The sequence below is a fragment of the Eubalaena glacialis genome, chromosome X (assembly GCF_028564815.1).
Source record: "Eubalaena glacialis isolate mEubGla1 chromosome X, mEubGla1.1.hap2.+ XY, whole genome shotgun sequence".
In the NCBI taxonomy this organism is placed as follows: Eukaryota; Metazoa; Chordata; class Mammalia; order Artiodactyla; family Balaenidae; genus Eubalaena; species Eubalaena glacialis.
The window spans coordinates 48,174,878-48,187,937 of record NC_083736.1 but is presented as its reverse complement, the minus strand read 5'-3'; the positions used below and the strand labels follow the sequence as shown (position 1 = coordinate 48,187,937).

Here is a 13,060-nt window from a genome sequence, read left to right as displayed (position 1 = left end):
TTTAAATAGTTTCTTTTTCATAGAAAAATTGCAAAAATAATAGGAAGATTTCCTGTGTGCCCTTCACTCAGATTCCCATGTTACTATTTTATTATACTCTCTCTTTCTCTGAAGCAAACATAATAAAATGGTTTTACATAAATATTTTTTCTGAAACACCTGAGAGTAGTTGCAGACAAGGTGTCCCTTTATCTCGTAATAATTCAGTGTGTATTTCTTAAAAACAAGGGTATTCTCTTATATAACCACAGTATAGTTATCAAAATCAGAAAATTAATATTGATGTAACTGTTATCTAATCTACAGATCTGATTCAAATTTCTTTAATTGTACAGTAGATAATTTCTAGTAGATAATTTTCTACATTGAAATGTATTATGAAATATTGGTTAAACTAATCAAGCTATGGGTTGGGGATATTTTTGTGCTAGTGGGTTTTTTTCTTTTCTGCCAAATTATCTATCTGGTGATTATCCAGGCAAAACATAGTTAGGAAATAATATGTTCTTCCAACAGATAATCACCCAACATATAATCTTACAGAAGTCCTTGGGTGATTACTGAACTTTTAAACTTCTATTAGCTTTGATTGCAGGTGTGAGAAGGAACGCTCTCTGTAAATGGCATTTAAAGGCAAATTCAATTTTCTTCTCATTAGTAATGTGGCCTGAAATTCTCCTAGGGCTAGTAATATTGATCTACTCATCTATAGAGGCCATTTTTCATTTGGCGTTGCATCTAAAATAGGAGCCTTTGGTGTACATTTGTCTTAAGTTGACAATTTTGTTTGAAATGCCCTTTCCAAATTGTTTTTGTCAGTTTTATAGAAGCTTAAAAGTACAAAGTGCAAAAGGACTTTTGAAGTTTTCCAAATATATATATAAATGATCCTTGGACAGAAGGAATTCTAGCATACTACATGGTCTTGGAACATGAGAGAGAGAATATTCTTTTGGAGACTCCCAGAAGACTTTTTTGGAAACCCTTGATATTTTTGGCATGTCAATCTTTCTTTGTTTCAGGGTGAGAAGATCTTCTACCTGATCCGCCCAACAAATGCCAACCTGACTCTCTTTGAGTGCTGGAGCAGCTCCTCTAACCAGAATGAGATGTTCTTTGGGGACCAGGTGGACAAGTGCTACAAGTGTTCTGTGAAGCAAGGACAGACACTTTTCATTCCTACAGGTCTTCCCTGGGCTCCTCTGGGAGGGTTTGAGGAAGGTGGGAAGAGGAAGAGAGCTTGTGGCACTGGAACCAACCCCTTCCCATAATATGTTGATCTGATTATGTGAGATATCCCTCTCATATCAGTTGAAGGCTCAGAAGTGGACATCAAGAAAATTCGAGTGGTGGCCAGTGGGCAGTGTGGTTGCTTGGGGAGGTCCAGGAGGAAGTTGATAGGCTCCTTTGCACTGGACTGATGTCAACTTGGTGGACAGATAGAAAACAGGACTCTCAGCCCCATGACTCTAGAGATAGTGACTGAGAGACTGGCATTGTAGACTATAAGTCAGAATGACCTGGGTGGGAGTAGGGTTTTTTTTTTCCCCGAAACAATAAATGCCTAGGCTTCACCCCTAGAATTATGAATTCGTTGGTCTGGGGTGGGATCTGAGTGTATTTATTTTGAAAAAGTCCCCATAGTTGTCTCAGTTTGGGGAAAGTTGACATCTTTAGTATGTTGAATCTTCCATGAACACATATGTCTTTCCATTGATTTAGATTTTTCTTGACTTTCTAATTTCTTAATTCCTTGATTTCAGACTTAGTGTTAAATTTTCTCAAAATGTTCAATAGAATTCTGTACTGCAGCCACATGGACTTGGAGATTTCCTTTTTGGGAAGTTTTTAATTAACATTCAATTTCTTTAAACCTGTATTAGGCTATTCAAATTATCTATTTCATATTGAGTGAATTGTAAGTTTGTGCTTTTCGAGCAATTGGTCCATCTTATCTAAGTTGTCAAGTTTATGTGTGTAGAGATAGTATTTCTTTATTATTCTTTTGATATATTCCAAGTCTCTAGTGCTACCCTGTGTTTCATTCCTGATGTTAGTAATTCGTGCCTTCCCTTTTATTCTGTGTTAGTCTTAATGGAAGTTTGTCAATTTTGTTGAACTTTTTAAAGAATCACTTTTTGTTTCATTGATTTTCTCTGTTGTCTTTCTGTTTTCAATTTCATTGATTTCTGCTTTTATCTTTGTTTTTCCTTCTTTCTGCTTGCTTTGGGTTTATTTTGCTCTCCTTTTCCCAATCTTGAGACAAGAGCTTAGATTATTGATTTCACACTTTTCTTCTTCTTTTTTTTAATAAATTTATTTTATTTATTTATTTTTGGCTGCATTGGGTCTTCGTTGCTGTGCATGGGCTTTCTCTAGTTGTGGCGAGTGGGGGCTACTCCATTGTGGTGCACAGGCTTCTCATCATGGTGGCTTCTCTTGTTGCGGAGCATGGGCTCTAGGTGCGCGGGCTTCAGTAGTTGTGGCACATGGGCCCAGTAGTTGTGGCTCGCGGGCTCTAGAGCATAGGCTCCATAGTAGTGGCGCACGGGCTTAGTTGCTCCGCGGTATGTGGGATCTTCCTGGACCAGGGCTCGAACCTGTGTCCCCTGCATTGGCAGGTGGATTCTTAACTACTGCGCCACCAGGGAGGCCCTTTTCTTCTTTTTTTTAATATAAGCATTTAGTGCTATAAATTCCCCCCTCAGCACTGATTTAGCTGTGTCACATATTTTGATATGTTGTATTTTCATTTTGTTAAATGTGCTTTTAAAAAAATTGAAATATAGTGCACATACCATAAAAATTACCATGTTAAAGGGTACAATTCAGTTTTTATTTTTTTTATTTTTTTTTTTGAAGATAAAACAGGTTTTATTATATTTCTCTCACAAGTGATGTACTTTTTTTTTTTTAAACATCTTTATTGAAGTATAATTGCTTTACAATGGTGTGCTAGCTTCTGCTTTATAACAAAGTGAATCAGTTATACATATACATATGTTCCCATATCTCTTCCCTCTTGCATCTCCCTCCCTCCCACCCTCCCTATCCCACCCCTCTAGGTGGTCACAAAGCACCGAGCTGATCTCCCTGTGCTATGAGGCTGCTTTCCACTAGCTATCTATTTTACATTTGGTAGTGTATATATGTCCATGACACTCTCTCACCCTGTCACATCTCACCCCTCCCCCTCCCCATATCCTCAAGTCCATTCTCTAGTAGGTCTGTGTCTTTATTCCCATCTTGCCACTAGGTTCTTCATGACCTTTTTTTTTTTTTTTTCCCCCTTAGATTCCATATATATGTGTTAGCATACTGTATTTCTTTTTCTCTTTCTGACTTACTTCACTCTGTATGACAGACTCTAACTCCATCCACCTCATTACAAATACCTCCATTTCATTTCTTTTTATGGCTGAGTAATATTCCATTGTATATATGTGCCACATCTACTTTATCCATTCATCCGATGATGGACACCTAGGTTGCTTCCATGTCCTGGCTATTGTAAACAGAGCTGCAATGAATATTTCAGTACATGACTCTTTCTGAATTATGGTTTTCTCAGGGTATATGCCCAGTAGTGGGATTGCTGGGTCGTATGGTAGTTCTATTTTTAGTTTTTTAAGGAACCTCCCTACTGTTCTCCATAGTGGCTGTATCAATTTACATTCCCACCAACAGTGCAAGAGTGTTCCCTTTTCTCCACACCCTCTCCAGCATTTATTGTTTCTAGATTTTTTGATGATGGCCATTCTGACTGGTGTGAGATGATACCTCATTGTAGTTTTGATTTGCATTTCTCTAATGATTAATGATGTTGAGCATTCTTTCATGTGTCTGTTGGCAATCTGTATATCTTCTTTGGAGAAATGTCTATTTAGGTCTTCTGCCCATTTTTGGATTGGGTTGTTTGTTTTTTTGTTATTGAGCTGCATGAGCTGCTTGTAAATCTTGGAGATTAATCCTTTGTCAGTTGCTTCATTTGCAAATATTTTCTCCCATTCTGAGGGTTGTCTTTTGGTCTTGTTTATGGTTTCCTTTGCTGTGCAAAAGCTTTGTGTTTTTATTTCCATTTCTCTAGGAGCTGGGTCAAAAAGGATCTTGCTGTGATTTATGTCATAGAGTGTTCTGCCTATGTTTTCCTCTAAGAGTTTGATAGTGTCTGGCCTTACACTTAGGTCTTTAATCCATTTTGAGTTTATTTTTGTGTATGGTGTCAGGGAGTGTTCTAATTTCATACTTTTACATGTACCTCTCCAATTTTCCCAGCACCACTTATTGAAGAGGCTGTCTTTTCTCCGCTGTATATGCTTGCCTCCTTTATCAAAGATAAGGTGACCATATGTGCGTGGGCTTATCTCTGGGCTTTCTATCCTGTTCCATTGATCTATATTTCTGTTTTTGTGCCAGTACCAAACTGTCTTGATTACTGTAGCTTTGTAATATAGTCTGAAGTCAGGGAGCCTGATTCCTCCAGCTCCATTTTTCGTTCTCAAGATTGCTTTGGCTATTCGGGGTCTTTTGTGTTTCCATACAAATTGTGAAATTTTTTGTTCTAGTTCTGTGAAAAATGCCAGTGGTAGTTTGATAGGGATTGCATTGAATCTGTAGATTGCTTTGGGTAGCAGAGTCATTTTCACAATGTTGATTCTTCCAATCCAAGAACATGGTATATCTCTCCATCTATTTGTATCATCTTTAATTTCTTTCATCAGTATCCTATAATTTTCTGCATACAGGTCTTTTGTCTCCTTAGGTAGGTTTATTCCTAGATATTTTATTCTTTTTGTTGCAATGGTAAACGGGAGTGTTTTCTTAATTTCACTTTCAGATTTTTCATCATTAGTATACAGGAATGCAAGAGATTTCTGTGCATTAATTTTGTATCCTGCTACTTTACCAAATTCATTGATTAGCTCTAGTAGTTTTCTGGTAGCATCTTTTGGATTCTCTATGTATAGTATCATGTCATCTGCAAACAGTGACAGCTTTACTTCTTCTTTTCCGATTTGGATTCCTTTTATTTCTTTTTCTTCTCTGATTGCTGTGGCTAACACTTCCAAAACTATGTTGAATAATAGTGGTGAGAGTGGGCAACCTTGTCTTGTTCCTGATCTTAGTGGAAATGGTTTCAGTTTTTCACCATTGAGGACAATGTTGGCTGTGGGTTTGTCATATACGGCCTTTATTATGTTGAGGAAAGTTCCCTCTATGCCTACTTTCTGCAGGACTTTTATCATAAATGGGTGTTGAATTTTGTCGAAAGCTTTCTCTGCATCTATTGAGATGATCATATGGTTTTTCTCCTTCAATTTGTTAATATGATGTATCACGTTGATTGATTTGCATATATTGAAGAATCCTTGCATTCCTGGAATAAACCCCACTTGATCATGGTGTATAATCCTTTTAATGTGCTGTTGGATTCTGTTTGCTAGTATTTTGTTGAGGATTTTTGCATCTATGTTCATCAGTGATATTGGCCTGTAGTTTTCTTTCTTTGTGACATCTTTGCCTGGTTTTGGTATCAGGGTGATGGTGGCCTCGTAGAATGAGTTGGGGAGTGTTCCTCCCTCTGCAATATTTTGGAAGAGTTTGAGAAGGATAGGTGTTAGCTCTTCTCTAAATGTTTGGTAGAATTCGCCTGTGAAGCCATCTGGTCCTGGGCTTTTGTGTGTTGGAAGATTTTTAATCACAGTTTCAATTTCAGTGCTTGTGATTGGTCTGTTCATATTTTCTATTTCTTCCTGGTTCAGTCTCGGCAGGTTGTGCATTTCTAAGAATCTGTCCATTTCTTCCAAGTTGTCCATTTTATTGGCATAGAGTTGCTTGTAGTAATCTCTCATGATCGTTTGTATTTCTGCAGTGTCAGTGGTTACTTCTCCTTTTTCATTTCTAATTCTATTAATTTGAGTCTTCTCCCTTTTTCTCTTGATGAGTCTGGCTAATGTTTTATCAATTTTGTTTATCTTCTCAAAGAACCAGCTTTTAGTTTCATTGATTTTTGCTATTGTTTCCTTCATTTCTTTTTCATTTATTTCTGATCTGATCTTTATGATTTCTTTCCTTCTGCTAGCTTTGGGGTTTTTTTGTTCTTCTTTCTCTAATTGCTTTAGGTGCAAGGTTAGGTTGTTTATTCGAGATGTTTCCTGTTTCTTGATGTAGGCTTGTATTGCTATAAACTTCCCTCTTAGAACTGCTTTTGCTGCATCCCATAGGTTTTGGATCGTCGTGTCTCCATTGTCATTTGTTTCTAGGTATTTTTTGATTTCCCCTTTGATTTCTTCAGTGATCACTTCGTTATTAAGTAGTGTATTGTGTAGCCTCCATGTGTTTGTATTTTTTACAGATCTTTTCCTGTAATTGATATCTAGTCTCATAGCGTTGTGGTCGGAAAAGATACTTGATACGATTTCAGTTTTCTTAAATTTACCAAGGCTTGATTTGTGACCCAAGATATGATCTATCCTGGAGAATGTTCCATGAGCACTTGAGAAAAATGTGTATTCTGTTGTTTTTGGGTGGAATGTCCTCTAAATATCAATTAAGTCCATCTTGTTTAATGTATCATTTAAAGCTTGTGTTTCCTTATTTATTTTCATTTTGGATGATCTGTCCATTGGTGAAAGTAGGGTGTTAAAGTCCCCTACTATGATTGTGTTACTGTCGATTTCCCCTTTTATGGCTGTTAGTATTTGCCTTATGTATTGAGGTACTCCTATGTTGGGTGCATAAATATTTACAATTGTTATACCTTCCTCTTGGATCGATCCCTTGATCATTATATAGTGTCCTTCTTTGTCTCTTGTAATAGTCTTTATTTTAAAGTCTATTTTGTCTGATATGAGAATTGCTACTCCAGCTTTCTTTTGATTTCCATTTGCATGGAATATCTTTTTCCATCCCCTCACTTTCAGTCTGTATGTGTCTCTAGGTCTGAAGTGGGTCTCTTGTAGACAGCATATATATGGGTCTTGTTTTTGTATCCATTCAGCCAGTCTGTGTCTTTTGGTGGGAGCATTTAATCCATTTACATTTAAGGTAATTATCGATACGTATGTTCCTATTCCCATTTTCTTAAATGTTTTGGGTTTGTTATTGTAGGTGTTTTCCTTCTCTTGTGTTTCTTGCCTAGAGAAGTTCCTTTAGCATTTGTTGTAAAGCTGGTTTGGTGGTGCTGAACTCTCTCAGCTTTTGCTTGTCTGTAAAGGTTTTAATTTCTCCATCAAATCTGAATGAGATCCTTGCTGGGTAGAGTAATCTTGGTTGTAGGTTTTTCTCCTTCATCACTTTAAGTATATCCTGCCACTCCCTTCTGGCTTGCAGAGTTTCTGCTGAAAGATCAGCTGTTAACCTTATGGGGATGCCCTTGTGTGTTATTTGTTGTTTTTCCCTTGCTGCTTTTAATATGTTTTCTTTATATTTAATTTTTGATAGTTTGATTAATATGTGTCTTGGTGTGTTTCTCCTTGGATTTATCCTGTATGGGACTCTCTGTGCTTCCAGGACTCGATTAACTATTTCCTTTCCCATATTAGGGAAGTTTTCAACTATAATCTCTTCAAATATTTTCTCAGTCCCTTTCTTTTTCTCTTCTTCTTCTGGGACCCCTATAATTCGAATGTTGGTGCGTTTAATGTTGTCCCAGAGGTCTCTGAGACTGTCCTCAGTTCTTTTCATTCTTTTTTCTTTATTCTGCTCTGCAGTAGTTATTTCCACCATTTTATCTTCCAGGTCACTTATCCGTTCTTCTGCCTCAGTTATTCTGCTATTGATCCCATCTAGAGTATTTTTAATTTCATTTATTGTGCTTGTCATCGTTTCTTGGTTCCTCTTTAGTTCTTCTACGTCCTTGTTAAATGTTTCTTGCATTTTGTCTATTCTATTTCCAAGACTTTGGATCATCCTTACTATCATTATTCGGAATTCTTTTTCAGGTAGACTACCTATTTCCTCTTCATTTGTTAGGTCTGGTGTGTTTTGACCCTGCTCCTTCATCTGCTGTGTGTTTTTCTGTCTTCTCATTTTGCTTATCTTACTGTGTTTGGGGTCTCCTTTTCACAGGCTGCAGGTTCGTAGTTCCCGTTGTTTTTGGTATCTGTCCCCAGTGGCTAAGGTTGGTTCAGTGGGTTGTGTAGGTTTCCTGGTGGAGGGAACTAGTGCCTGTGTTCTGGTGGATGAGGCTGGATGTTGTCTTTCTGGTGGGCTCGTCCACGTCTGGTGGTGTGTTTTGGGGTGTCTGTAGCCTTATTATGATTTTAGGCAGCCTCTCTGTTAATGGATGGGGCTGTGTTCCTGTCTTGCTAGTTGTTTGGCATAGGGTGTCCAGCACTGTAGCTTGCTGGTCGTTGAGTGAAGCTGGGTCTTGATGTTGAGATGGAGATCTCTGAGAGATTTTCGCCGTTTGGTATTACGTGGAGCTGGGAGGTCTCTTGTGGACCAGTGTCCTGAAGTTGGCTCTCCCACCTCAGAGGCACAGCCCTGATGCCTGGCTGGGGCACCAAGAGCCTTTCATCCACACGGCTCAGAATAAAAGGGAGAAAAAATGGAAAGAAAGAAAGAAAGAGGATAAAATAAAATAAAATAAAGCAATTATAATAAAAAATAAGGAAAAAAATTATTAAGAATAAATTTATTAAGAAAAAAAATTTTTTTTAATTTTTAAAAATAGATTTACTAATTTTTTATACTAAAAATAAGAAAAAATTATTAAGAAAAAATTTATTAAGAAAAAATTTTTTTTAAGTTTTTAAAATAAAAAATATGAAAAAACTTATTAAAAAATTTTTTTTTAATTTTTTAAAAATAGAAAATAAGGAAAAAATTATTAAGAAAACATTTATTAGGGAAAAAAAATTTTTTTTAAGTAAAAAAAAAAAAAAAAAAAAAAAAACGGACGGACCTAACCCTAGGACTAACGGTGAGAGCAAAGCTATACAGACAAAATCTCACCCAGAAGCATACACATATACACTCACAAAAAAAGGAAAAGGGGAAAAGTTAATATATCCTGCTCCCAAAGTCCACCTCCTAAATTTGGGATGATTCGTTGTCTATTCAGGTATTCAACAGATGCAGGCACATCAAGTTGTTTGTGGAGCTTTAATCCGCTGCTTCTGAGGCTGCTGGGAGAGATTTCCCTTTCTCTTCTTTGTTCGCACAGCTCCCGGGGTTCAGCTTTGGATTTGGACCCGCCTCTGCATGTAGGTCGCCTGAGGGCGTCTGTTCCCCGCCCAGACAGAACGGGGTTAAAGGAGCAGCTGATTCGGCGGCTCTGGCTCAGTCAGGCCGGGGGGAGGGAGCGGTATGGAGGAGGCGGGGCGCGCCTGCGGAGGCAGAAGCCGGCGTGACGTTGCAGCAGCCTGAGGTGCGCCCTGTGCTCTCCCGGGGAAGTTGTCCCCGGATCACGGGAGCCTGGCCGTGGCGGGCTGCACAGGCTCCCGGGAGGGGCGGTGTGGAGAATGACCTGTGCTCGCCCACAGGCTTTTTGGTGGCGGCAGCAGCAGCCTTAGCGTCTCATGCCCGTCTCTGGGGTCCGCGCTGATAACCGCGGCTCGCGCCCGTCTCTGGGGTCCACGCTGATAGCCGCGGCTCGCGCCCGTCTCTGGAGTTCGTTTAAGCGGCGCTCTGAATCCCCTCTCCTTGCACGCCGCGAAACAAAGAGGCAAGAAAAAGTCTCTTGCCTCTTCGGCAGCTGCAGACTTTTTCTCGGGCTCCCTCCCGGCTAGCTGTGGTGCGCTAGCCCCTTCAGGCTGTGTTCACGCAGTCAACCCCAGTCCTCTCCCTGCGATCCGACTGAAGCCCGAGCCTCAGCTCCCAGCCCCCGCCCGTCCCGGCGGGTGAGCAGACAAGCCTCTCGGGCTGGTGAGTGCTGCTCGGCGCCGAGCCTCTGTGCGGGAATCTCTCCGTTTTTCCCTCTGCGTCCCTGTTGCTGTGGGATCCGCGCTGATAGCCGCGGCTCGCGCCCGTCTCTGGAGCTCGTTTAGGCGGCGCTCTGAATCCCCTCTCCTTGCGCGCCGCGAAACAAAGAGGCAAGAAAAAGTCTCTTGCCTCTTCGGCAGCTGCAGTCTTTTTCCCGGACTCCCTCCCGGCTAGCACCGAAGCCCGAGCCTCAGCTCCCAACCCCCGCCCGCCCCGGCGACTGAGCAGACAAGCCTCTCGGGCTGGTGAGTGCTGGTCGGCACCGCTCCTCTGTGCGGGAATCTCTCCGCTTTGCCCTCCGCACCACTGTGGCTGCGCTCTCCTCCGTGGCTCTGAAGCTTCCCCCCTCTGCTACCCGCAGTCTCTGCCCACAAAGAGGCTTCCTAGTGTGTGGAAACCTTTCCTCCTTCACAGCTCCCTCCCACTGGTGCAGGTCCCGTCCCTATTCTTTTGTCTCTGTTATTTCTTTTTTCTTTTGCCCTACCCAAGTACGTGGGGATTTTCTTGCCTTTTGGGAGGTCTGACGTCTTCTGCCAGCGTTCAGTGGGTGTTCTGTAGGAGCAGTTCCACGTGTAGATGTATTTCTCATGTATCTGTGGGAAGGAAAGTGATCTCCGCATCTTACTCTTCCGCCATCTTGCCCCTCCCCTACAATTCAGTTTTTAAAAATATATTCATGAAGTTGTGCAAACATCACCACTATCTAATACCAGAAAGTTTTCATCACTTCAAAAAGAAACCCTGTACCCATTAGCAGTCACTCCCTGTTCCTTCTTCCCCCCCAGCCCCTGTCAACCACTTCTGTATTTTTCTCTGTGTATGAATTTGCCTTTTCTGAATATTTCATGTAAATGGAATCATGCAATATGTGGTCTTTTATGTCTGGGTTCTTTCACCCAACATAATATTTTCAAGGTTCATCCATGTTATCAGTACTTCATTCTTTAAATGGCTGAATAATAATTCCATTGTATGGATATACCATATTTTGTTTATCCATTCATCATTTTATAGACATTTGGGTTGTTTTCACTTTTTGCCTGTTATGAATACTGTTGCTATGAACATTCATGTACAAGTTATTATGTTAACATGTATTTTCAGTTCTCTTGGGTATATCTACCTAGGAGAGGAATTGCTGAGTCATATATATGGTAACTCTGTGTTTAACTTCTTGAGGAATTGCCAGACTGTTTTCTAAAGCAGCTGCATTTTACATTTCCACCAATGATTTATGAGGGTCTCAATTTTTCCACATCCTCCCCAACACTTGTTTTTGCCTGTCTTTATGATTATAGCCATCCTAGTGGGTGTGAAGTTGTAGCTCATTGAGATTTTAATTTGTGCTTCTCTAATGGCTATTGATTTTGAACATCTTTCCATGCACTTATTGGATGTTTATATATCTTTTTTTGAAGAAATATCTATTCAAAACTTCTGCCCATTTTTATTTATTTATTTATTTGATTGTGCCAGGTCTTAGTTGAGGCAGGCAGGCTCCTTAGTTGCAGCTCACCGGCTCCTTAGTTGCGGCACACGAGCTCCTTAGTTGTTGCATGCGAACTCTTAGTTGCGGCATGCATGTGACATCTAGTTCCCTGAGCAGGGATCGAACCCAGGCCCCCTGCATTGGGAGTGTGGAGTCTTTTTTTTTTTTTAAACATCTTTATTGGAGTATAATTGCTTTACAGTGGTGTGTTAGTTTCTGCTTTATAACAAAGTGAATCAGTTATACATATACATATGTTCCCATATCTCTTCCCTCTTGCCATCTCCCTCCCTCCCACCCTCCCTATCCCACCCCTCTAGGTGGTCACAAAGCACCGAGCTGATCTCCCTGTGCTATGCAGCTGCTTCCCACTAGCTATCTATTTTACGTTTGGTAGTGTATATATGTCCATGCCACTCTCTCCCTTTGTCACAGCTTACCCTTCCCCCTCCCCATATCCTCAAGTCCATTCTCTAGTAGGTCTGTGTCTTTATTCCCGTCTTACCACTAGGTTCTTCATGACCTTTTTTTTTTTTCCCTTAGATTCCATATATATGTGTTAGCATACTGTATTTGTTTTGCTCTTTCTGACTTACTTCACTCTGTATGACAGACTCTAACTCCATCCACCTCACTACAAATACCTCAATTTCGTTTCTTTTTATGGCTGAGTAATATTCCGTTGTATATATGTGCCACATCTTCTTTATCCATTCATTCGATGATGGACACTTAGGTTGCTTCCATGTCCTGGCTATTGTAAATAGAGCTGCAATGAACATTTTGGTACATGACTCTTTTTGAATTATGGTTTTCTCAGGGTATATGCCCAGTAGTGGGATTGCTGGGTCGTATGGTAGTTCTATTTTTAGTTTTTTAAGGAACCTCCATACTGTTCTCCATAGTGGCTGTATCAATTTACATTCCCACCAACAGTGCAAGAGGGAGTGTGGAGTCTTATCCCCTGTGCCACCAGGGAAGTCCCTGCCCATTCTTTAATTAGGTGATTTGTCTTTCTATTGTTGAGTTGTAAGAGTTCTTTATATATTTTGGTTTAGACCTTTATCAGATGTATGATTTGCAAATACTTTCTCTCATTCTGGGGGTTGTCTTTTCACTTTCACTTTCTTTCACTTTCACTTTCTTTCTTCACTTTCTTCACAGATGTTGTTCTGTGAAGCCCAAGAGTCCAGTTTATCTGTTTTTTTCTTTGCTTGTGCTTTTGGTGTCATATCTAAGAAACCATTGCCTAATTCAAGGTCATGAAGATTAGCACCTGTGTTTTCTTCTGAGTTTTCTTTTTAGTTCTTACATTTATGTCTTTCATCCATTTCAAGTTAATTTTTGTATATGGTGTGAGATATGGGTCCAATTTCATTCTTTTGCATGTGGATGTCCAGATGTCCCAGAACAATTTGAAAAGACCATTCTTTCCCCCATTGAATTGTCTTGACACCTTTGTCAAAAGTCAGTTGACCATAGGCCATGTATTGGTTTATTTCTGGACTTTGAATTCTATTCCCTTGATCTGTATGTCTGTCTTTATGACAGTATCACACTGTCTCAGTTATTGTACACTTGTAGTAAGTTTTGAAATTGGGAAGTGTCAGCCTTCCTGGGCCCCTTGAATTTCCATATGAATTT

At 39.9% G+C, this 13,060-nt stretch overlaps 1 protein-coding gene across 3 annotated transcripts in view; it reads left to right on the top strand.

The window, feature by feature from the left end:
• Positions 1-13,060, top strand: part of PHF8 (PHD finger protein 8) — a 90,396-nt gene that overhangs the window by 27,675 nt on the left and 49,661 nt on the right. For all 3 annotated transcript variants that reach the window (XM_061178331.1, XM_061178332.1, XM_061178330.1), the window contains exon 8: positions 1,023-1,185. In XM_061178331.1, coding sequence (XP_061034314.1) covers positions 1,023-1,185 — 163 coding nt within the window. The remainder of the gene's footprint in view (positions 1-1,022; positions 1,186-13,060) is intronic.